This window comes from Fusarium phalaenopsidis (assembly GCF_050370095.1).
Source record: "Fusarium phalaenopsidis strain FUZ10S chromosome Unknown contig_32278, whole genome shotgun sequence".
NCBI lineage: Eukaryota > Fungi > Ascomycota > Sordariomycetes > Hypocreales > Nectriaceae > Fusarium > Fusarium phalaenopsidis.
The window spans coordinates 3,091,567-3,113,314 of record NW_028145417.1 but is presented as its reverse complement, the minus strand read 5'-3'; the positions used below and the strand labels follow the sequence as shown (position 1 = coordinate 3,113,314).

Sequence of the window (21,748 nt, the reverse complement as noted above, 5' to 3'; positions counted from 1 at the left end):
CATCGCCAAATGTTCTATCTGTACTGCGCGCGCCTCGTTTTCTCTATTGATCCAGAGCTTGACTTTGACACTAGACTCCGGTGTTAGTATAGGAAGACGCAAGAGATGGCTTGGCCGCGAGTGAGAGGCAGAAATAGAGACTTACCATGCTCCAATACGCGCCCCTCAGCCTGAGCAGCTCAGAATGGCTGCCCTGTTCGAGCACCTTTCCTTCTCCCAGCACGTAGATGACATCAGCGTTCTGAATGGTCGCCAGCCGGTGCGCTACGGCGATCGTCGTCCGACCCTGCGCGACCCGGCTCAAGCTAGCCTGCACCTGTTTCTCGCTCTCCGAGTCTAGCGAGCTCGTCGCCTCGTCGAGCAGCAGTACGCGCGGGTTCCTGATTAGGGCGCGTGCGATCGACATCCTCTGTTTCTGCCCGCCGCTGAGGCTAATGCCCTTGTTGCCGACCTCGGTTTGGAATCCGTCCGGGAGCGAGCTGATGAAGTCGTAGATGTCGGCGTCGCGACAGCACTGCTCGAGCTGCTCGTCGGTCGTCTGGTCGGGGTCGACGCCGAGGAGGATGTTGTCGCGCATGGTGCCGGAGAACAGGGCTGGCTCCTGAGATACCAAGGACAGCAACCGGCGGTGTTCGGGGATGCTCGTCTCGCTTATGTCCTGGCCGTTGAAAAGGATGCGGCCCTTGGTGACGTCGTAAAATCGCTCAAGAAGTGACACGATAGACGTCTTGCCGGACCCGGACGCTCCCACGATGGCGGCGAACTGACCCTCTTCAATGGTGAGGTTGATTCCTTGGAAGATGGGAATGTCGCGAGTGGGATACTTGAAGTGAACATCCTGGAACTGGATGTTGATACCGTTCTGGGTCTCAGGAACAACGGGCCTCGACCCGAGTGCCATGTCTTGATGTCGAGTATTCCGGAGGTTGAGGATCCTGTTGGCAGCGGCCGTAGCCTGGGCAGCGTTAGGCCCGAAGCCGAGCCACTGGCCGGCCGACTCTCCGCCCTGAATTACAGCCATGTAGGTGATGAAGAAAGCAATGATGCCGTACTCTCCCGAAGAAACGAGCCGGCCGCCGTACCAAAGGATGAGGGCCTGGCAAGCGAGTCCGACACTGTCGGAGAAGGCAAAGATGAATGTAGGCCAGGGGGATTTCCGGTACGCCGAGGTCAATTGACCTTGGAGCAGTTTCTGATATCGTTCGCAGATGGCGTCCTCGAGGACGAGGGCCGTGACCGTGCGGAACGCGCCGACCGCCTCGGCTCCGAACTTTGAGCTCTCCGAGAACACGGCCTCGTTCATGGCAGCGAACTGCAGCTCGTAGCGAAGCTTGTAAAATGTAGCCAAGCAGGTGAGCGGGAGGATGACGCAAAGAGCAACGAGCGCCAACTTCCAGCCGTAGATGAAGGATATGATGACCGCGCCGAGGAGTGAGAATATACCCACCAGGACCATGCACGTGTTGATCCCCAGAAGCTCCTTGAGGGACGTCGGATCGCTGGAAAGGCGTGCCGTGAGCTGACCGGTTGAGTTGCCGTCCTGGTCAAAGTACGATGTCTTCTGCATGAGCATGGAGTCAAAGTACTCGCGCCGATATACCGAGGCGATGAAATGCTCGACGTTGGTGGCCACCATGATGACAACGAAGTAGCAGATGCCCACACCGATCGCGAGACCGACCCATACAGACGCCCAGAACGACGAATCGTCTCTCAGTTCCTGACCAGTCTTCCCGAAGATGGATATGACATTGCCGAAGAAGTATGCTTGGAGAGGGATGGCGGATGCCGCACCCATGGAGAAGATGATGGCGATTACATATAGTGGGAAGCGGCTCCTCTGCTCGTACAGAAGCTTCCCGAATCCATTGAGGATGTTCTTGTCCTTCCACTGCGCATCGTGGTTTGCACCCGAAGGGAGGTCCCCCACCGAGGACGAAGCGATCCTGGTACGCTCTTCCTCGCTGCTGACCTTCTCCTCTTGCGTCCCGTACAGCCCCTCGGCTCCGTCATCGTCTCCGAGGGAGAGTTTCTGGGCGTGAACCAAGCGATAGTAGGCTCCCTCGGGATCCGCGAGGAGCGACTCGTGAGTTCCCGCCTCGGCGACCTTGCCGTGGCGGAGCACGACGATCCGATCGGTGTTCTTGATGGTGGAAAGCCGGTGGGCAATGGTGACGGTAGTGCGACCTCTGGAGACCCTCTCGAGAGCCGCCTGGACGATCCGCTCGCTGCGGATGTCGATCGCGGACGTGGCTTCGTCGAGGATGAGAATCTTGGGGTTGGCGATGATGCTGCGGGCGATGGCAATCCGTTGGCGCTGGCCTCCGCTGAGCTTGATGCCTGAGTCTCCCACTTGGGTGTCGTACCCCTCTGGGAGGCGGTCGATGAACTCGTCGGCAAAACTCTCCTTGCAGGCTTCCTGGACTAGCTGGCGCTTCTTTGCTTCCGGCTCGTCTGCCCATTGGGTTCCCGTCAACCCAGCGGCGACGTTGCTGTATATGGTGTCGTTGAAGAGGAATGGCTCTTGCTGGACGAGCCCGATCTGCGATCGCCACCATTTCATGTCCAGATCCGTCATGTCTTTCCCGTCGATAGTGATGGAGCCTGAGAGCTCAACAGGGGGGCTGACATCGTCCATCTCAATGGAGGGCCCAGTACCTGCTGCTGACGGCGGTTCTGCATCGTTTTCTTCTCCTTGCTGCGGTTTCTTCGCGGGTGGTTTCTTCTCTACCGTTTTGGCGATGATGTGCTGCCTCTGCAGGGTGTACCAGCCTTCGATAAGACCAACGATTGTGCTTTTGCCAGAGCCACTGGGGCCAACGATGGCAGTGTTCTTGTTGGCCACGATACGGAGGTTAAGCCCATCCAGGACCTTCTTGCTGGGGCGGCTAGGGTAGGCGAACTGAACGTCGTTGAAGACAATGTCGGTGCCAGGGTTCACGGAAGGATATCTGAGCGTGCCAGCCACCGGCCTGGGGGCATCGATGACCGCGAAGAACTCGGATGCTGCAACGATGGCCTTTGAGATAACGATGAGGGGTGTGGACACTTGGGATATGGAGGATCTGTAGGTCACAACGCCAGTCAGCAAGGCCCGTGATGACAGACGAAACCTCAAAATAAGAAAAGATCCATGGGAGAAGAGGAAGAAGAGGCCACGCACACCATGAGCATGACGCTCATCAAGACAATGACGACTGTGCCGACGGTGTCGATACGGCCATTCGAATACTCCCTGCTGCCAAACCAAAAGGCCAGCGCGAAAGCGACCTGGAAACTGAAAAACACGAGCCCCGTCTGGATAGCGACGAATGGGCTGGTCCACACACCGGCCTGGCGAGCCTGCTCGACCAATCCGGCATACTTCAGAGCGATGCGGTGCTCGGCGCCGCAGGACGTGATCATGCGGACGGAGCCTAGGGCCTCGGCCGCGACGGCGCCGGCCTTGGTCTCCGCTGCGGTGAGCCTCCCGTGGCCCTTGATGATGATGGGCAGGAGGATGCCGAGGACGACGAGGATGAAGATCAGGACGGAGCTGGTGACGAGAGTTACAGACCAGCTGTAGACGAAGGCGATGATGATGGCCGAGATGATGGTGGCTGTGTACTCGAGAAAGGTGCCGAGTTTCTCGGAGACGCCGATCTGGAGGATGTTGGAGGTCGCCGTGATGGTGGTGGCCGCCGCGCCGGGGGGCATGGAGTCGAGCACATGGATGGTCTGGCCGAGGAGGCACTGCATGTAGTCAAGGCGGATGGCCGCAGATATGCGGATGCCGATGATACGGAAGCAGAACTGGCATCCGGGTTAGTTTCGGTGTTTGTGGAGTCCCTGGCACCGTCCTACGGTCATGTATGACTTAATGGGACATTCCAGACAACTACGTACCTTGTTGATGTAGTTGAGCCCGAGGCGGGCGATGAACAAGCCGGTGATGTACAACGAGCCCCTGTTCATGGTATCGTCAAAGGCATCCTGCGTCTTGCCATCCGGAGCATCAAAGCTGCTGAAGTTCTCGACCAACTGGCCAAAGACGGCGACCATCAGAGGCATGGTCACACCGGCGGCGATGCTGGACAGCGCAGCGGCCACCAGGAAGATGATGTCCTGTCGCTTGGCGTAGGTGAAGACACGGACGTAGTCCTTGAGTCCCGCCTCCCTCTCGCGGGGCGGATCCTCAATCGCAGGGGAGGCGACATCACCACTGAGGCGAACACAGTTGAGCTCGCTGTCTTGCGAGGGGCCTTGCGATGGGTCAGCGAGGGGAGGACCGCCGCGGCCAGCCTTGGTCCTGTTGAATATCCTCATGCTGACTGATGGCGCTGACGCTGCTGCTTGTGATTCAGAGATGTTGTGATGAGAGGCAGGGTCAGAAACGCTCCAGGGCAAGACGACGATGAGCAGCTTCCACCGACTTTCGGGGGTGCACTTGGTCGTTCGACCCTGACGACGGAAGGAAGATGGGGACTGAGCTCAGATCTATTGTTGCGACGCCTTTCTCGGATCACAGCGTGTGGAATTGGGGGGGCCACGAAGGTTGTTGCTGTTTGGAGTTGAAACGCGAAAAATGCACGAGGACGGTGTGGCAAAGGCCACGGATCGAGGAAATTACGACTCGGCAAAATTTACCTAAGCAAGGACCCGGGGAAGTTGGGGGCGAGTTGCTTGATGCATGCAGAAGCAGGCAATGAACGATGCACGCGTGTGGATGTTGGTTGTTGGTTATGTCGGAAGGTAGGGTTAAGCTGAGTCTTACCGTAGCCGTGCAAAAGTTCTGTTGAATTGGGCCCTGTATTTTTATTAACCTCCTCTATAAAAATTATAATAAAAATACTATAAATTATTTAATTAATTAAAATTACTTATTATATTCTTTCTTAAATATCTTAATTATTACTTAATAAGTCTTTATATTATAATTAAACTTATTATAAATAGTATAGTTAATATTAAATATCTAGTTATATTAACCTTTTTAAATTATTATTTCTTAAAACTAAATTTTTCTAGCTTTTATATTATATATAAGGCTATTATAATAAAAAGAAATATTAAAAGGGCTTTTAAAAAAATATAAACTTAGAAACTATAGTCTAAAAGCTTAATAAATAGCTATAAATTTTAATACTTATTAAAAAGAGAGCTAAATTATTAACCTCTCAGGCTCTAAGAACCCCAAATAGTATACTTAAGGCTAAATCTTAGTTTAAATACTTTAAAAAAAAATTAAAAAATATAGAAATAACTCCTTAGAGTTAATTATAAAAGCTATAAATCTTTTATAAAAATAAATATATATATAAAATAGTATTATTAAGAGCTAAAGTTAAAGACTTTTTAGAAGTAAATAAAATATTAAATTAATATTAAAGGGTAAAAAAAAGTAAATTATAAAAAAGAAAAGTAATAATAAAAAATAATAATAATAATTACTTAAATAGATATAAATACTTAAATAATAATAAGATTATTAAAGGGTAATAATTAAAGAAAGTTAATATAATTAGGTATTTAGTATCATTTTATTAGAGAAACAAAACACACCAACTATAGCTAGATTGTATGTCTCGTAACTTTTTCTCAAAGACTTTTAAAGAAAGATCTCACGCACTTCTCGGTGAGGCAAACACAATATAAAATAATAAGGGCAATTAATCAATTGATAGCAATAAAGATTTGGTCAGAGAAAGAGCCCAAAAGCTGCTCCTTTCTCATTGACCGTGACGAGGATGATGATGATGATGGCCGAAGGCAACTGGCCTTTAACCCTTTTCTACGTACAGGGAATTGCCCAATGGCCCAAAACGGCTTAGCACCCTTTTCCTCTTGCTTATTATAATATTTATAATAAGCCTAAGTATAATATAAAGACTTATTAGGTAATAATTAAGATATCTAAAGAAAAATATAATAAATACTTTTATTAATTAAATAGTTTATTATTTTTTATAATAATTTCTATTAAAAAGGTTAAGATTTTTATTATATTTATTTATTTATTATATTTACTTATTAAAAGAAATATAATTATTTTAATAAAAAAGTAAAATTTAAATATTAAAAAAGGCACTATAAAACCTTAAAAAGCTATAAGTTAAAGGATAGCTAAGTCTTTTAAAATAGCTTTAACTAATAAAATATATCATAATATATATTTTAAATAATTAAGTCTATATCTATTCTAGTAATATTCTTCTACTTACTCTAGCATAAAGGATATATAGGAATATAGAGCAGGGATATATTAAAACTAAGAAAAAATACACATCTAATTAAACCCATCAGAGAATTCGGGCTCATAATAAGAGGATCCGATATAATACAATCATCATCTTTAGGCTCCACATCGTATTGATGCCTATCATTCTGATCGAATTGACCGTATCGGATCTAACACTTTTATGATCCGAGGACCCTGGCTCGTGAATTATGCGTAAGCTCTCAGGCTATTGGTGCCGCGTGTGTACATCCGTACTACGTACAAAAAGACACCGTACTAGCTGCGTTGCTTTTGGTGGAGTGAATCGATCCAACAACTGATCCACGATTCCTCTTCACGGAATTTCCTTGATTGAGTTGCTGACTCAATGAATCATCTCGCAGCAACAATATGCCGAGACAGGGACACTGACCCGTACGTAATGTCGTGTATCTGGGAATCAAAGCAGCGACAACAGGCGGTTCCTGCAGGTGAGGAAAAGTTGCGCTAGTAAAAATACATGCATACATACACATATATACATCATTCGTTGAACTTGCTCGACTTGAAAAGTTCAATATATAGAAGAAACGGTCGATTCCCGGAGATATTTATTACTCTGGACATGTCTTGATCACATTCTTACCGCCGCAGAGTTAACCAAGATCCCCCACCACCGACGACGACGACCACGACGACCACGACGACCACGACGACCACGACCACCACGACCACCACACAATGGACGAAAACCCCTTGCGTCTACAGTTTCGCCCGAGGGCGGCAAGATTTCCAAGCGCCGCCCCCCTCGTACTCATCCACGACGCCGGTGGGACGGTCTATAGTTATCTGCGCCTGGGGGACCTGAAACGGGATGTCTGGGCCATCTCAGACCCGTACTTTGAGGCAGTGAAGCCATGGGACGGGGGTTTCGACGAGATGGCCGAGCACTACCAGCAGCTGATAGAGAGCGCCGGCATCAGAGGCCCGATCCTGTTGGGAGGTACGTAGATGGGAAAAGGGGAGAGGAGGGGAAAAAAAAGGCCCTCTCCTTTACGGCATTCAACTAGTCAGTCGCTCATGCAAAACTCTTCAAGGATGGTCACTCGGCGCCTATGTGTCCCTCGCCATTGCCAAACGGATGCTGCACATGAAGCCCTGCAGGTTCTACGTCACGGGGATCCTCATGGTCGACTCTCCAGTTCAGATCCCCACGTCTACGCTGCCGCCTTGCGGGCCGGACCCGGACTTTAGCGATCTCCCAGACCTGGTGCGCAAATCGTTCGACAAGTTCGACGACATGCTGAGCGTGTGCGATCTGCCTGCGTGGGACTCCCCGGCCTGCCAGGGCAAGCCGGTGCGCCTCGCTGCCGGCGGGAAGACGTTCACCGTGGAGACGGATCAGGTTCTGCACTTGCCGTTGGGCGGTGGCTGGACGACAGCTTCTTTGACCAAGACTCCCCAGGAGGAGGGTCGTGTGGAGGTAACGGAACAGTTCACTGGGCCGCCACCTGCGGTGCTGGTGAGGTGCTTGAGACGCACGCCCACCGATGCACCCTCGCAGGGACCGTCCCAGGTGGACAGGTATCGTGATGATCTCCTGTTGGGTTGGGAGGGGAGACATCAGAGCTTCATCAAGGCCGTCATCGACGTGGACAAGCACCACTTTAACGTCTTCCAGCCTTCCAATGTAAGTTGGCCGGACAAGTTTGTTGCCGCTTCCATCTCTACCATCATCAGTATTCATACTCATGTTCTTGTTTTGTCCTTGGCCCCCTTTTCCCCCCTCTTGCGTGTTTCTCCATGCCCCAAGCTTGTCCTCAAAAACTCAGCAAGACTCTCTCGGGTCTGCCGTACTTGGGCACGTCTCCTTCGTTGACCGCTTACCAAGTCATGGAACTGCTTCCACAACGCCGTTGCTAACCTTCTTCCTTCATTGCAGGCAGACATCATGACGCAGCACATTAACGAGGGTCTCAACATGCTCGATAGCCTCCAGATAGCTTGAAGAACTCCCAAGAACAAAGATGATGGCACTTTCCTTGGCCTGGTTATCGGTCGAGCGATCAATCGTTCACTTGTTGGTTTGTGAGGGAGAAGCGGCGGTCAGCGTCGAGGTCGAACTATGGAGTTGTCAACCTGCTCGACATGGACATGATGGGCACGGGCGGTGGCTGCAAAAGAACACATGGCAAGGACTTCAGAGGGTTCATGGTGAGTGACGTTGGTTAATGGGGAACCACCTTGACACTTGGTGAAGGTCTGTATTTAGATGGAACAAGTCTAGATCCTAGATCTTCGGGTTATCTTCTTCGCATAGGGATGTTGTCCACTCCGAACGAGGTGGTCAATCTCACCAGTGACCAGGTAATCGGGACTTGCATCCGCGAAAAGATCGCATATACCAATGAGCTGCATGCAGGTTCTGATTTCGTCCTTGAGTACTGAAGAATGAATGAATCAGCAAAGCCGCCGAGAAGTAATGAAGGGAAACAACCCGAAGAAAGTGGCGGGGAAACTTACTGTCGACCACACGCTCAGTCCCCTCCTGGCCATACATGACGCTGTACATGAATGGTCGTCCGAGTCCTACAGCCGACGCGCCGAGGCATATGGCTTTGACAACGTCCGAGCCTCTTCGGAACCCCCCGTCGACGAGGATCTCCATGGCGCCGAAGACCTGCGGGCAGTTCCTGTGCAGCTCCAACAGGGTCAAGATGGCCGGCAGAGCGTTGTCAGCTGCCCTCCCTCCGTGGTTGCTCAGAACGATCCCCTCGAACCCGAGCTCCATCGCCTTGACGGCATCCTCGTGCCGCTGGACGCCTTTCAGGACCAGGGGCAGATCGGTGATGCTGCGAAGCCAAGCCAGGTCGCTCCAGCTTATGCTGGGGTCGACCTGTTGGCCCGACTGCCGGGCGAAACCACCGCGCGGCGGTCCCTTGCGGGAGGCGGCGGTGGCGGCGGCGGCGGGCGACGAGCCTTTATACGGATTGACCGAGGACAAGTTCCCCTTGGTGCGCTCGTCCGCTTCGCGCTTTGACACGACGGGAGAGTCCACCGTCACGAATATAGCCTTGATCTTGCCGGACGCGGTCACCTTGTGGACGATATCTTCGGACTGTTGCCTGTCGTTGCTCACGTAGAGCTGGAAGAAGGCCCTCTCGGGCGTGGCGTCCAGGATGTCCTCGAGGGGATGGGACGCCATGTTGGGGATCGTCGCGATGATGCCGCTGCTCGCCGCCCCCCTGGCCTGCGCCAGCTCGCCGTCCGTTCCAGCGACGCTGACGGCGGCCGTGGGCGAGATGTAGATGGGGGCGTCGAGCTTGCAGCCGAACAGGGTCGTCGACATGTTGACGTAGCGTACGCCCCTCATGACGGCCGGGCGGAACCAGATGTGCCTGAGGACTCGGTTGTTGAAGCGACAGGTGAGGTTGTCGTTGGAGGCGCCATCGATGTAGGCCCACGCTTTGGCCGTGAGGGTTCGCTTGGCCACCTCCTCGAGGTCGTAGAGATTGATGAGTTCATCGAGAAGCGGCTTCTGGTCCTTGACCGAGGAAGTTGGCTTGACGGCATCCGAGCCGGCGGTCGCGACGTCGAGGAGATGGCCCACCATCTTGTCAGCTCCAAGGGTGCTCTTGACCAGCTCTGGTGCGTGGAACGTGTTGTACTCTTCCGAAGCATCTTGTCCGGCGTAGCGGTAAATCACTGCAGTCACTCAGCGCCCACGTTAAAACGAATTCTGCCTCTCGTGCTTGGTGCTGGCTGGTCATCTTGACGTACCTTCAGGCCCGCCGGGGTGGCTCGATGGGAAGTCGGAAAAGTCATACACCTTCCCGTTCAGCGCGATCCAGAGATCACCGTCCTTGTTGTGTTGTCCGAGCTCTTCACGCGAAATCGGCTCTGTCATTCTGCCGCGAGGTATTGGTATTCGATGCTGGTCAATCACCGAGCGATCAGGAATAATGCAGAGGATCTATCCGTAACAGATACATAATCATCTCGGAATCAAGGAAAAAGAATCAGGGATTCTGCTTCCCCTGTGGATGGGGTTTGGAATCCATACCAAGATTCATGTATGTGCACGCACCACACCTCCTGACTCAGCTATTACTTCCTCGTCGTCTTCAATTCCATGTATTGCACATTTAGCAGGAAACAAATGGCAAGGCACATATTTGACAGTTCTCACCGGTTAGGAGGAAACCAGAGAGTAAGCGGGAGTACAGAATCAAGAGACCAGCATAATACGCTGCCGTATCCATACACCACCATCAAAGACAAACGACTTGGGAATGCATAGTTAGTTCAGGGTTTTAGGGTAGAAGAAATCAACCACTTGCTGGGCTGTTGATACTATCTCGATTGCTGAGTAGTTGATATCCAGAGTGCAAGTAGAAGTAGAGTATAGTATCTTCTACCCTACCGGGCTCGGGGATGATGTCCCTTGAACGCATCGTCCTGTCTAGATTTGGCAATTCCTCACATGGGCTCGTCGGCGTTATTATCAAAGTCTGTGAAGCATTTTCCAAACGTGTATCTACATCTTGTGGCGTAAGCAGCATCGTATATATATCCATCTCCGTTGAGAATCATCACACACAGGCCGCCCCATCACTCCTCGCTCGCCGCATTCATCGCCGCCCTGATCTCGCCGGCAAGATGCATGAAGGAAGAGCTCTGCAGCACAGTGAAGGTGCTTGTCTCGGCGCCGATGTTCTGTCGGATCCAGTTCCGCACCTCCATGGCGATCAAGGAATCCATGCCGAGCATCTTGAGGGGCTTGTCGAGTGGGAAGCTGCTCCCGTCTTTGATCAGGAAGTTCCCGAGAGTGCCGGCGAGGGCCCTGGCGATGATCTCGGTCTTCTTCTCCTCAGATGGCTCGGCGGCCAGGACGACCTTGAGCGAGCTGCCCTTGGAGGAGCCCTCGCCGCTGACGTCTCCGCTGGAGCTGTCCATGTTGTGGTAGATGCTCATGCGCGGGTCTCGCTTCCACGGGACGCGGGTCGAGGCGGCAGACATGGGCGTCGTGGTGTTGAGACCGATGCCCACGTAGCCCGGCGTGATGTAGCGACTCGTCTTCTTGTCTTCCGTCTCGTGCAAGGGCTGTGACTTCAGAAGAGCCAGGTTGATGGCATCGAGCAGGTCCGTCTCCTGCAGGATATACATGCCGATCCTGCCCAGCTTCTTCAGGATCGCGCGGTTCTCCGCCGCGAAGCCCACGTCGCCCATGAGGCCGACATCGATGACCGAAGCGACGAGGTTGTGCCCGTGCCGGTACTGGGCAAAGGCGTCGAGGAAAGTGTTGGCAGCCGCGTAGTTGGCCTGGCCCCACTGGCCGATCTGAGCGTTCTGTGAAGAGAACAGTATGAAGAACTCCAAGGAAGTACAGTCTGCAGTGGCGTGATGCAGATTCCACGTTCCCTTGACCTTTGGCTCCACAGCCGTGGTCCAGTCCGAGTATGTCATCTTGTTAAGCGTGACATCCCTGAGGACCATGGACATGTTGATGAGGCCGCCGAGTGGCTGGTCAGCCGTAGCAATTGCCACCGCCCTCTGCACGTCCTCGAGGTTGCTGACGCTGCCGGGAACCAGCATCACAGTGCAGCCTTCGGAGCGGAGGTCGTTGAGGAAGTCTCGGTTGTCATCGTTCTCCCGGGCCGATCTGGAGAGGAAGACCAAGACCCGCGCTCCGTGTTCCACCATCCACGTCGCCACGGCACGTCCCAGCCCTCCCAGACCACCCACGAGGAGATAGCTACGGCCAGGGCGGAAGCTGGGCTTGGGCCTGGGAGAGACTTCCAGCTCGGTCGACTCGCCCTCTGGAGGTGCACCTGCACCAAGGTCCTGCGGGTCATCAGGCATCTCGATGACGATCTTGCCGATATGCTTGGCGCTCTGCATGTACCTGTAGGCATCCTGGATCTCGGCAGCCGGGAAGGTCGTGCACGCGACAGGACCCTGGATGGCCGTCGACCGGATCATGTCGACGCATCGACGCATCAGATCGGCGGCGCTCTGCGGGCGAGAGATGGAAAGCCCGCGAATGTCCAGGCCCACGAAGCTCCGGTTCGCCTCGAACACCTCCATGGCGAGCTTTGACCGGCGCTGGAAGTCGCGCTTCCCAATCTCTACCATCAGACCGAACTCGGCGACGCACTTCCACGACGCGTGCAGGAGGTCGCCGGAGAGCGAGTTGAGAACGACGTCAACGCCGCGTCCGTTGGTCGCGCGCATGACCTCTGGAAGGAACGTCACGTCACGGGAGTTGAAGATGTGGTCTGCCGGGATATTGTACGTGTCCTCGAGATACCTCCGCTTCTGCTCGCTCCCTACCGTGCAGTATATCTGCACGCAAGCACGTCAGTCATCCAATGGAGATGGAGAGAAGGGGAGGCCTTTGTATCTTGGGGTTGTTTACCTGTGCGCCAATGTTCTGTGCAATCTGGATCGCGGCCAAACCGACGCCACCACATGCCGCATGGATGAGAACGGACTGTTTGTTCAAAAGGTTACCGTGCTGGCCATTGAACAGACAGACAAAAAACGGCCGACACTTACCTGTCCTCTTTGAAGCCTGGAAACATCGACCAGTGCCGCCAGAGCGGTTGCATACACGGCGGGCAGAGCGGCACCCTGGACAAAGCTCGTCGAGTCGTCGAGTCTGACGCAGATGTCCTTGGACAACGTCAGCTGCGTGGTGAAGCAGCCGTCGTGGATGAACATGACCCTGTCGCCAACGGAGAGGTCTTGAACATCTGGCCCGACTGCGCGGACGACACCGCTGCCCTCGTGGCCCATTCCGCTGGGATTCCCTTCGACTACGCCCAGAGCCAGAATAACGTCCTGGCGATCGTGTCAGAAGAATTCATGTAAAAGTAAAGGCTGGGGGTTGAGGTGGGAGGAGCACGAACCCTGAAGTTGAGACCAACGGCCTTCACTTCGACCAACACCTCGCCCTTGGCGGGAGCGGCCGGAACGCCGCCGTCGATCCACTTCATTGTGCGTAGAAGACCTGGAGTCGACATGTTGAGGTGCTTGAGAGCGACCTCGACATCGTGTGGCTCCTTGCGCGCGGCCCCTGAAAACGCACCCGACATGGTCTCCCAGTGGAATCGCGGAATCAGGATCCTGCCGTCGACCAAGGCATATTCGTAGTCGTGATCCATAGACTCCGGATCTAGGTCCGGAGTGCTGACCCGGCCCCAGATGTCAATGATCGCCTCGGTGGCCCTGCTCGTGGTCGTCCTCTTGTCGAGCTCGACGGTGTACATCTGTAGTGAGTACTCGTTCCGGACCGTCCTGGCGAGGCCGAGCATCATTGCAGGCTCGGGGTTCGCGCAGTCTATCTGGCAAGCTTCCGTCACCCAGATCACCCTTGCCTTGTGGCTCTGGAAGTAGGCAATGATGGTCTTGAAGGTCTCCTCGGACATTTCATGCAACAGAGGCTTCTCGAGCTCGAGGACGGAAATGATGTCGCAAGACGGGAGAGGCTGACCCCAGAGGCATGTCTCGACGTCTATGCCCATGGCACCGAGACGGGAGATCATCTCTACCGCATGGGGCTCATCGGCGGTATGGCACAGAACCGCCACCTTGGAGGGCAAGGTCGATCGTACCCCCCGTGAAGCGATGATCCCCGCGCTGATCTGATATGGCTTGTCGCTGTCCAGAACGATGGCCTCGGGCTTCTGGAATCCCGCGGCGGCCAACTTCTCAGCCCAGCATTCGGGCGCGACCCATGGCTGCTCCACGCGATTGTCCTCGGCACCGAGCCACCAGCCGTAGAAGAAGCCCTTCGGAAAGACTGCAGTTAGCTCGTGTCATACATATAGTTGCGTAAAGAGGCCATCATGGCAAGAGAACAACGATGCCAATCCTTTCGTTGGTGGATGTAGCGTCGTTGAGAGTAGACTCCCCTCGCACGCCCATATACATACTACCTTGGACCACGCGATGCCATATTCTGGGGAAACAAGGAGGGTGAAATAGATTCCAAACTCACCATGACGTAGTTTACGAACATTGCATCTGGTTTCCGTGAGTACTTTATCCGCATATACGCATTGATCAAAAGGGGCAGCAACCTACCTGGAGTGAGTTCCTCCAGGAACAAGCGTCCACTGGGCTTCAATAGACTATAGACGTTGCGAAGCGTCTCATCCAGAGTAGGGGTAGCGTGCAGAACCTAGAATACCGCATCATTAGCACTCTCAATCCACAACCGGTAGGCCATGGAAGTTCCCCGCCGCTGCTTGGACCTACGTTGGAAGCGATGACGAGATCGTAGCTGCCGGGCTTGAATCCCTGCTCCTCGGGATCCTTGGATATGTCCAGCACATCGTAATCGATGTTCTCGACGGCGGCAAAGCGCTGCTTCCCCACGGCCATGAAGCCGGCCGACACATCAGTGTACCCGTACTGGCTGTAGAGGCGCTCGCCGTGGGAGGACGTCAGGGCGCGGAGAAGCCTGGCCGTCATGCTGCCAGTTCCCGCGCCAACCTCGAGCACGCGCATGTGAGGGTTCGTGTTGGCCACCAGGCGGACGGCATCGGCCATGTCGAAGGATGTGGCGTCGTAAAAGTCGCTCAGGACATTGTCGGGCATGAGAATGTGCAAGGGATGGCCCTCTCCCGCGAAGATGGAGGGTGCCTCGATGAAGAGGCGATGGATCGCCCTGGCGAAGACAACGTCCTGCGTGTCAGCAAGCTGGGCCATGAGGAAGTCAATCCTGGCGACTCGCTCGTCGTGATCCAAATGTTCGAGGCCAGCGCCTGCAGACACGAACAGGTTCTTGCCGGACCTGTATCGGTCCGTAACAAGGCGCATCCAGTCCAGGAGCTTGACAAGATACGGCGCAGTGCTGTCATCGGTCTTGATCTGGTCGAGATGGTCAAGGTTGCACAGCAGGATGAGCTCCTCCAGCAGAGCCCACTCCCTCTTCCTTGGTGCACGCGGGTGCAGGCCGGCCTCCAGTCCGACAAAGTCGCTGTGCGGCTTCCACTCGAGCTCCGTAGATAGAGGCGGCTCTGACTGCGCCGGGGTTGCGAGGACGACCGACTTCATCCCCTTGAGCCTCACGACGGGCCCCTCGGCCGCGAGGGCAACGAAATCGCCTGTCCAGGATCCAACCTCATCCAGGCGGTTGATCTTGGCGGTGACGCTCAGGGGCGATGCGCTCGGCGATACGATCAGCTCCTCGATGAAGGTCGGGACTGCCAGCCGCCTGTTGCTGCGCCTGAGTCCGCGGCACAGGGCCACCGTGAAGAGCTGGAAGCATTGGTCGATCACCGCCGGGTGCACCGAGTACGTGGCGCACCTGGACGACCTATCGGTCACTTGGCGGCGACCCGGGGAAGTGACACCGTGAGCTTGAAGCGACGACGGCGAGACCGAGATGTCCGCCATCCCTTCAAACTCCCCGGTGTAGTTGAAGCCAACTCGTCTCAGGATGTCGTAAGAGTCCCTCCTGTCAAGCTTGCGAGGGAACGATCCCGCTGCAGGAGAGACAGAGTCGAGGTGGAACGACTTGTCACTTGACGCCATGGCCTCGCCGTGGCAGTTCCGGACCCATGCCGTGCCGTCGAACGAGGTGATGGTGAACTCGTACCATTCCGAATCGTCCGAGGTGCCGGACGTGGTCGACCTCAGTAGAGTGACCAGCTCGACCGGCTTGTCCGAGCTCAGCACCAGGCCCGACATAATGCGGACGTTCCTAACGGTGAATGTCGCGTCGCCGGTCAGCTGCCGAAGCGCCTCGCCCACCATGGAGATGTACCCAGCAGCCGGGAACACGACCTGGCCGTTGACCTCGTGGCCATCCAACCAGAGAGCGTCCTCGAGAGCCATCACCTTTCTCCAGCACGGCTCGCCCTCCGTCTCCAGCACCCTGCTTCCGAGAAGCTCGTGGGGTGGATGTTCCCGGAGCCTCCAGCCGCGCGCAACCCTGGATTCTTCCCAGTGCGTCGTGTCCTGGCTCCAGGCATAGCGCGGCAGGTTCGTCAAGACGGCGCCGGGTGGGCAGATGGCTGGAAGGTCCATCGGTATCGACTGCTGGTACAGCTTTCCGGCGAGGTGAAGCAGGCTGCGATCGCATTCGCTGCCCCTGATACAGGTCCCGAGGTAGATGTCGTCTGTGCGACCCAGATCTCGGAGAATCTGGCCGACTGGTCCTTCAAGGGCGGGATGAGGTCCCAGCTCGATCAGGACCAGCTTTCCGGGTCGATCTCGGAGGGCGGAGCGGAGCGCCGGGTTGAAGAGAACCGTGTTCTCCATGTTCGCCCGCCAATACGATGGCCCGAGCTGTCCCTCACCGGTCAGGCGGTCACCGGTGACGGAGGAGTAAAATGGGATCTCGGGGTCAGCACTGCGAACCACGGGCTTCAGCTGCTCCTCATACACCGGCCCGTATTCATGCATGTGATCTGTTTGAGTACATCGGTCAGCGGGTGCACAATCTTCCAGACAGGAACGACGACGGGGACGGCGGTAGTGATGGCGACCGGCCAGTATTGGAACTTACGCGAGTGATACGCCTTCTCTACCCGGAGCAAACGAGCAAAGACGCCCGGTCTCTCAGCCTTGAGCGTCGCTACGATGCTCTCAACCTGCTCCGTATCTCCCGACAGCGTGACGTTGCTCTGGCTGTTCTCGCATGCGATGTTGACCCCTTCGAGCAGGAACGGCTGTATCTCATCCCTGCCCAGCCCGACGGCAGCCATGGAGCCTTTCCTCTGGGAAGAGGCGTTGCCGATGCCTCGCCTCGTTGCCGCGTACACGGCAGCCTCCGCCGTGATGGCTCCGCAGGCGTAGGCGGCGGCCGTTTCGCCCGACGAGTGGCCCAGGACAAAGTCTGGGACGATGTTCCAGGAGCGGAGGACGTCGACCAGGGCTACCTGCATGGCGACGCATACAAGATGTCCCATCTCGGGACGGTGCACTCGACTGTCTTCCTTGGTCTTGCGCAGCTCGGCTACGGATCAGTGTCAGCATAGCGTCAAAGGCTTTTCCCATGTCCGCCACATTGAGGCCAGGGGAGCGGGACTCGGGCCAGTCTCTCACCTTCAATGCTCACCGGTGGCTCCAGCTTCAGCGTCTGCAGGTACTTGTCCAGCTTACGGATCCTGTTTCTGAACGCAGCATTGGTATCGATCAGCCTGGCGCCCATCTCCGGCCACTGCGCACCCTGCCCGGTGAAGATCCAGCCCACCGGCGGAGGTGCTCCATCCACGACGGCGTTGACGGTGGCGGAGGCGTCTTGGACACCGGATGCGTCGTCGGCGATGGCATAAGCCCGGTAGGCCCTGTGATCGCGCCGACTCGACAAGGTATATGCCAGATCCTTGAGCGAGGTGGCTTCGTGAGCTGCTGCCAGGTCACGGTAAGCACTGATCTGCCGATCGAGAGATTCGGAGCTATAGGCGGAGAAGACCAGGAGATTCGATCCGCCGTCAGCATACTTTTCGTTGCCGTTCGCCCCGTTGACGGCAGTGCCGTTCATATAACCGCCGTTCACGTAGGCGCTTTGGTCTTGACGGTGACCATGCTCACGCTGCTTTTGAGAACCATTGGGAACAGAATCGCCGTTTGTGTGCACGCCGCGGCTGGCGACGCCGTTGGCAGGCTTCTTGATTCCAAACTGCGCCGGGGATTCGATGATTGCCTGCACCGTATCAGCAAGTGAGGCACTCTCTCGTGGCTCCAGACAAGACGAACATGCGCGTTGACGCCTCCAATGCCGAAGGCGTTGATGCTTATCCTCTCTGCTCGACCCTGCGGCCAAGATTCAACCTCGGTCGGGACGTGGAGCTTGTATTTCTCAAACGGAACTTGTGGGAGAGATATACGTCAATTTCCTGGGCTATAGCATCTCTCATGATTCAAACCGCGGCTTGTTGCACTTACTGTCTGGATTCGGTGTCTTGAAGTTGATATTTGGCAGCACTTGCCGGTGCTCCAAGCTCAGGACACACTTGATTAGGCTGGACAGGCCGGCGGCGGCTTCAGCGTGTCCAAGACTTGGTTTGACCTGGACACGCGGTCAGACATCAGGACAGACGGACAGACGGACAGAGATTGTGCCTGTATCGGTAGGGAGGCGTTCTAGGGGGCATACCGATGTGATGATTACGCCGTTCTCGCCAAAGCACCGTCCGACAGCCTCCGTCTCGATGGGGTCGCCGACCGGAGTTCCGGTGCCGTGACACTCGACGACGGCGGTCTGTGACAGGTCATCTATCCCAGCCACCTCGTATGTGTGCCGGATGAGATCCGCTTGCACGGCGGAGCTTGGGGTCAGCATGCCGTTGGTTCTGCCGTCGGTGTTGACACCGGTCCCACGGATGACGGCACGAATGGGGTCCTTGTCCCTCAGTGCGTGATCCAGCCTCTTGATCATGACCATGTTGACGGCCTCGCCTCGCGCGTAGCCGTCCGCGCCGGCGTCGAAGCTCCGACACTGGCCATTGGGCGAGATGACGCCCAGGTCGGTCACGCTAATGTACGTGGCGGGCGAGAAGAGCATGCTGACACCGCCGACGAGGGCGCTGTCGCATTCGCCGCTCTGGATGGCCTTGCAGGCTAGGTCGAGGCACACGAGGGAGGACGAGCAAGCCGTCTTGACCACCATACTGAAAGACTAGCAGTGAGTTTCCCAATCTTTTGCTGCTGCCAAGAGCTTGCTCCGGCTTGAGGGGTTCTCCCTTACCTCGGACCTCGAAGGTCAAGCTCATACGAGACCCTGTTGGCTATTGCGAAGTCGGCAAGGCCGGTGTACCGCAAGTTGCCCCTTTGCTGTGACTCGCGTGCAGAACTGTCGGCATAGTCCTCGCCGAACTCGCCGATGTAGCACCCGGTTCTGCTCCCGCGCCACGAGGTCCCGCCTGCGTTCTCTATGCACTCGTAGGCTACCTGGAGCAGCTGTCGTTGGGCAGGATCCAGGCGCTCCAGCTCCATCTTGGGGATGGGGAAGACGTTGGTGTCGAACTCCTCGATCTGCACGTCATGGAGGAAATATCCCTTCTTGACTGGGATCGTCCCGGGGCCCCGAGCCGGGTCGTAAAACCCGTCGGCGTTGAACCGGTTCTTGGGTATATCGCAGAGTCCGCTCTTCTTGGTCGAGAGGAGGTCCCAGAGGTCGTCACCTGAGCGCACGCTTCCCGGGAGGCGCATGGCCATGCCGATGATGGCCATGGGCTTGGCCAACTCGGGCCCTTCCGCGCTGTCTGCCCACGGCGATTCTGGTGCAGATGAAGCTGGTCTGTACGTATATCTTGGAGTCCCGGCCTCTGGGGATGCCGTCCCATTGGGGGGTGATGTTTGATGAGGAGCCATTCTTCGGGGTATATTCTCAGCCTGCTGTTCAAAAAGCACAAGTTAAGCACGATAGACGAGGTCGTGTTGTTGAAGTTGAGCTTCACGAGGTGCTGTTATGGTTATAGTGACATCCAAGACTCTCGGGTTTTCAAGTTCGATCTTGTTGGAATCACTCGTTTCCTCGGCTCGTAAATAGATGTTTCAACGCACAAGAAGAGTGCAAAAACAACTCTCACTGATCATGTCATCTGTTGCTCAAGCTAGCTTTTAGTTAAGGGCCAGGTGGGAATCCTGCTCAAGCTCCTCGAGCACATCAACCTGCCTATTAAGCCTTCGGGGTGGAGCCGTTCCCCTGTCTGACCAAAGGAAACAGGAAACAGACCTCGGCGAAGCATCCTGGCTGTTGTCATTGACGGGATTTGTTTCAAAAAGGTCAGCTCCACCTTGTTCTCAAGAGAATACAAAGATACTTTCTCATCTTGGTGTTCAGTCACGAATGCCAGGGAGTATGGTACGGTACGTTGGTGCGTTGTCCCAAGAAAGGCGTTGCTCGAAAACACCAGATATAAATGAATACGTCTTTATCTATCATTTGATTGACAAGCCCCCTGCTCCGTACTGAAGGTCGAGTGACGCAGCCATTCGTGGTGGAGCAGGTCGTAGGCAATCCATTTAATACCAGCCTTGCGCGATCTGGTGTGAGTGATGTCGACGCAATCTCCTTCAGCTACACGGAAACGAAACGAGCAGATACATAAAACGTTCGGGAAGAACATAGTCTTTTCCATGTTGACGCCACTCATTCTCATCAAATTCGCCGTTGCGGCCTCTGTGCCCGTCACCATTGGCGGTCTTGCCTATGTGGCCACCTCACCGGAATTACGGCAAGGCATCTACCACTTCTTGACATCGCCGGGATGGCCGCTTCGTCTGTGCCTGGTGGTGTTCGCCGCCTTGAACTGGAAGAACCTGCCGCTGGCATGGACGGTACGACACTGCCCCGACATGGAACACAGGAGGAGCTGAGAAGTAATGACACGACAACTGACACTGTGGTTTGTCCTTTCCGCCTAGGCTCGCGTCTTCTATAGCTTTGTCTGCCACGACTTCATCAAGCGGGGCGAACTCCCACCCCACGCGCTGTTTGGCCATATCGTCACGACTACTCGCAACTCACCGCTCGACACCGACTACAACCTACACAAGAGCAACAGCACCTACTTTCCAGATCTCGATGTCTCGCGCACGCGCCTTGTCAGCTATCTCTTGACCCCTGGGATCCAGGTCGTCACGGACAATGCCAGGACACAGGTGGTCCGCGACAGGAGCGGCAGGGTCATGGGCGGTGGGTTCAGCCTCGTGCTTGGTTCTGTCTTCTGCAGCTACAAACGCGAGGTCGGGATGCTGGAGAGCTATGAGCTATGGAGTCGCGTTCTGACCTGGGACCGTAAATGGCTATACTTTGTGACACACTTTGTGGCCAAAGACAAGGGTAAGAAGGGCAAGGCGTCACCGGGAGGCGTTGGCACCGATCGGGACTGGTCGCAGCGCATCATCGCGACGGCTGTTTCCAAATATGTCTTCAAGCTTGGGCGCTTCACGATTCACCCGTCCATCATACTCGAGGAGAGCCGTCTTTTGCCTGAGCGCCCCGGTGGTGGGTGGCGCGGCGGTGAGCTCGAGGTTGGTGATGTGAGTGAGAAGGTCGAGTCATTGGAGGGAGAGGAAGAGCCAGTAGAGGGCTGGAAACGGATAGAGCTGATGCGTCGCAAGGGGATGGAGCTCGCTGAGCATTTCGCCGCACTGGATGCTGGGCATTCCCTGTTTGATGGACGAGAGGATGGAGTGCTGGGGAGATTTGTTCTCGGCTAGATCGGTCTTATCCCTAGAATGACAAGTTTGGTACCGAGTTACTGGCTCTTGGCTCAATGGACGTTGAAGATGAGCTGAGACCTGAACATACTTGACCGCGGGATATGACAAAAGATTCCTCCCAGCCAAGCAGTTGTAGTTGTGGAGGAAATGCTTGTTCAAGCCGCACTTGTATCTATCTCGGTCGCATCAGAGCACCTGGGAATCTTGATCACTTGATATACAGACCATCTCGATAGTGTCAGATCTACTTCGCAAAGCATGGACTTTGGACCCCCCTGTCCGTCGTTGCCACAGCCCTGCACGATCGAACCAATACATTTTTGACCAAGACAAGGGTATCTGGTCTCTTTATATTATATTAAACTA

At 55.0% G+C, this 21,748-nt stretch overlaps 5 protein-coding genes across 5 annotated transcripts; 2 read left to right on the top strand and 3 right to left on the bottom strand.

Annotated features, from left to right (window-relative positions):
* Positions 1-43: 43 nt before the first annotated feature.
* On the bottom strand, positions 44-4,305 carry LRP88_01605 (ABC transporter ATP-binding protein; the record flags this gene model as incomplete). The annotated part of the gene is made up of 4 exons (XM_083238282.1): positions 44-70; positions 146-3,065; positions 3,164-3,792; positions 3,886-4,305. 4 exons carry the CDS (start codon positions 4,303-4,305, stop codon positions 44-46), a joined length of 3,996 nt encoding a protein of 1,331 aa, XP_083106787.1.
* Positions 4,306-6,937: 2,632 nt separating this feature from the next.
* LRP88_01604 (thioesterase domain-containing protein) lies at positions 6,938-8,204 on the top strand (the record flags this gene model as incomplete). The annotated part of the gene is made up of 3 exons (XM_083238281.1): positions 6,938-7,199; positions 7,294-7,886; positions 8,139-8,204. 3 exons carry the CDS (start codon positions 6,938-6,940, stop codon positions 8,202-8,204), a joined length of 921 nt encoding a protein of 306 aa, XP_083106786.1.
* A 275-nt stretch (positions 8,205-8,479) lies between these two features.
* Positions 8,480-10,103, bottom strand: LRP88_01603 (FMN-dependent alpha-hydroxy acid dehydrogenase family protein; the record flags this gene model as incomplete). The annotated part of the gene is made up of 3 exons (XM_083238280.1): positions 8,480-8,640; positions 8,720-9,901; positions 9,977-10,103. 3 exons carry the CDS (start codon positions 10,101-10,103, stop codon positions 8,480-8,482), a joined length of 1,470 nt encoding a protein of 489 aa, XP_083106785.1.
* A 704-nt stretch (positions 10,104-10,807) lies between these two features.
* Positions 10,808-19,369, bottom strand: LRP88_01602 (type I polyketide synthase; the record flags this gene model as incomplete). The annotated part of the gene is made up of 13 exons (XM_083238279.1): positions 10,808-12,541; positions 12,615-12,689; positions 12,755-13,039; positions 13,108-13,989; positions 14,199-14,224; positions 14,285-14,381; positions 14,459-16,617; positions 16,716-17,165; positions 17,255-17,855; positions 17,909-18,021; positions 18,098-18,221; positions 18,309-18,822; positions 18,900-19,369. 13 exons carry the CDS (start codon positions 19,367-19,369, stop codon positions 10,808-10,810), a joined length of 7,530 nt encoding a protein of 2,509 aa, XP_083106784.1.
* Positions 19,370-20,293: 924 nt separating this feature from the next.
* Positions 20,294-21,379, top strand: LRP88_01601 (thioesterase family protein; the record flags this gene model as incomplete). Its single annotated transcript, XM_083238278.1, has 2 exons — positions 20,294-20,494; positions 20,582-21,379. 2 exons carry the CDS (start codon positions 20,294-20,296, stop codon positions 21,377-21,379), a joined length of 999 nt encoding a protein of 332 aa, XP_083106783.1.
* Positions 21,380-21,748: the final 369 nt, after the last annotated feature.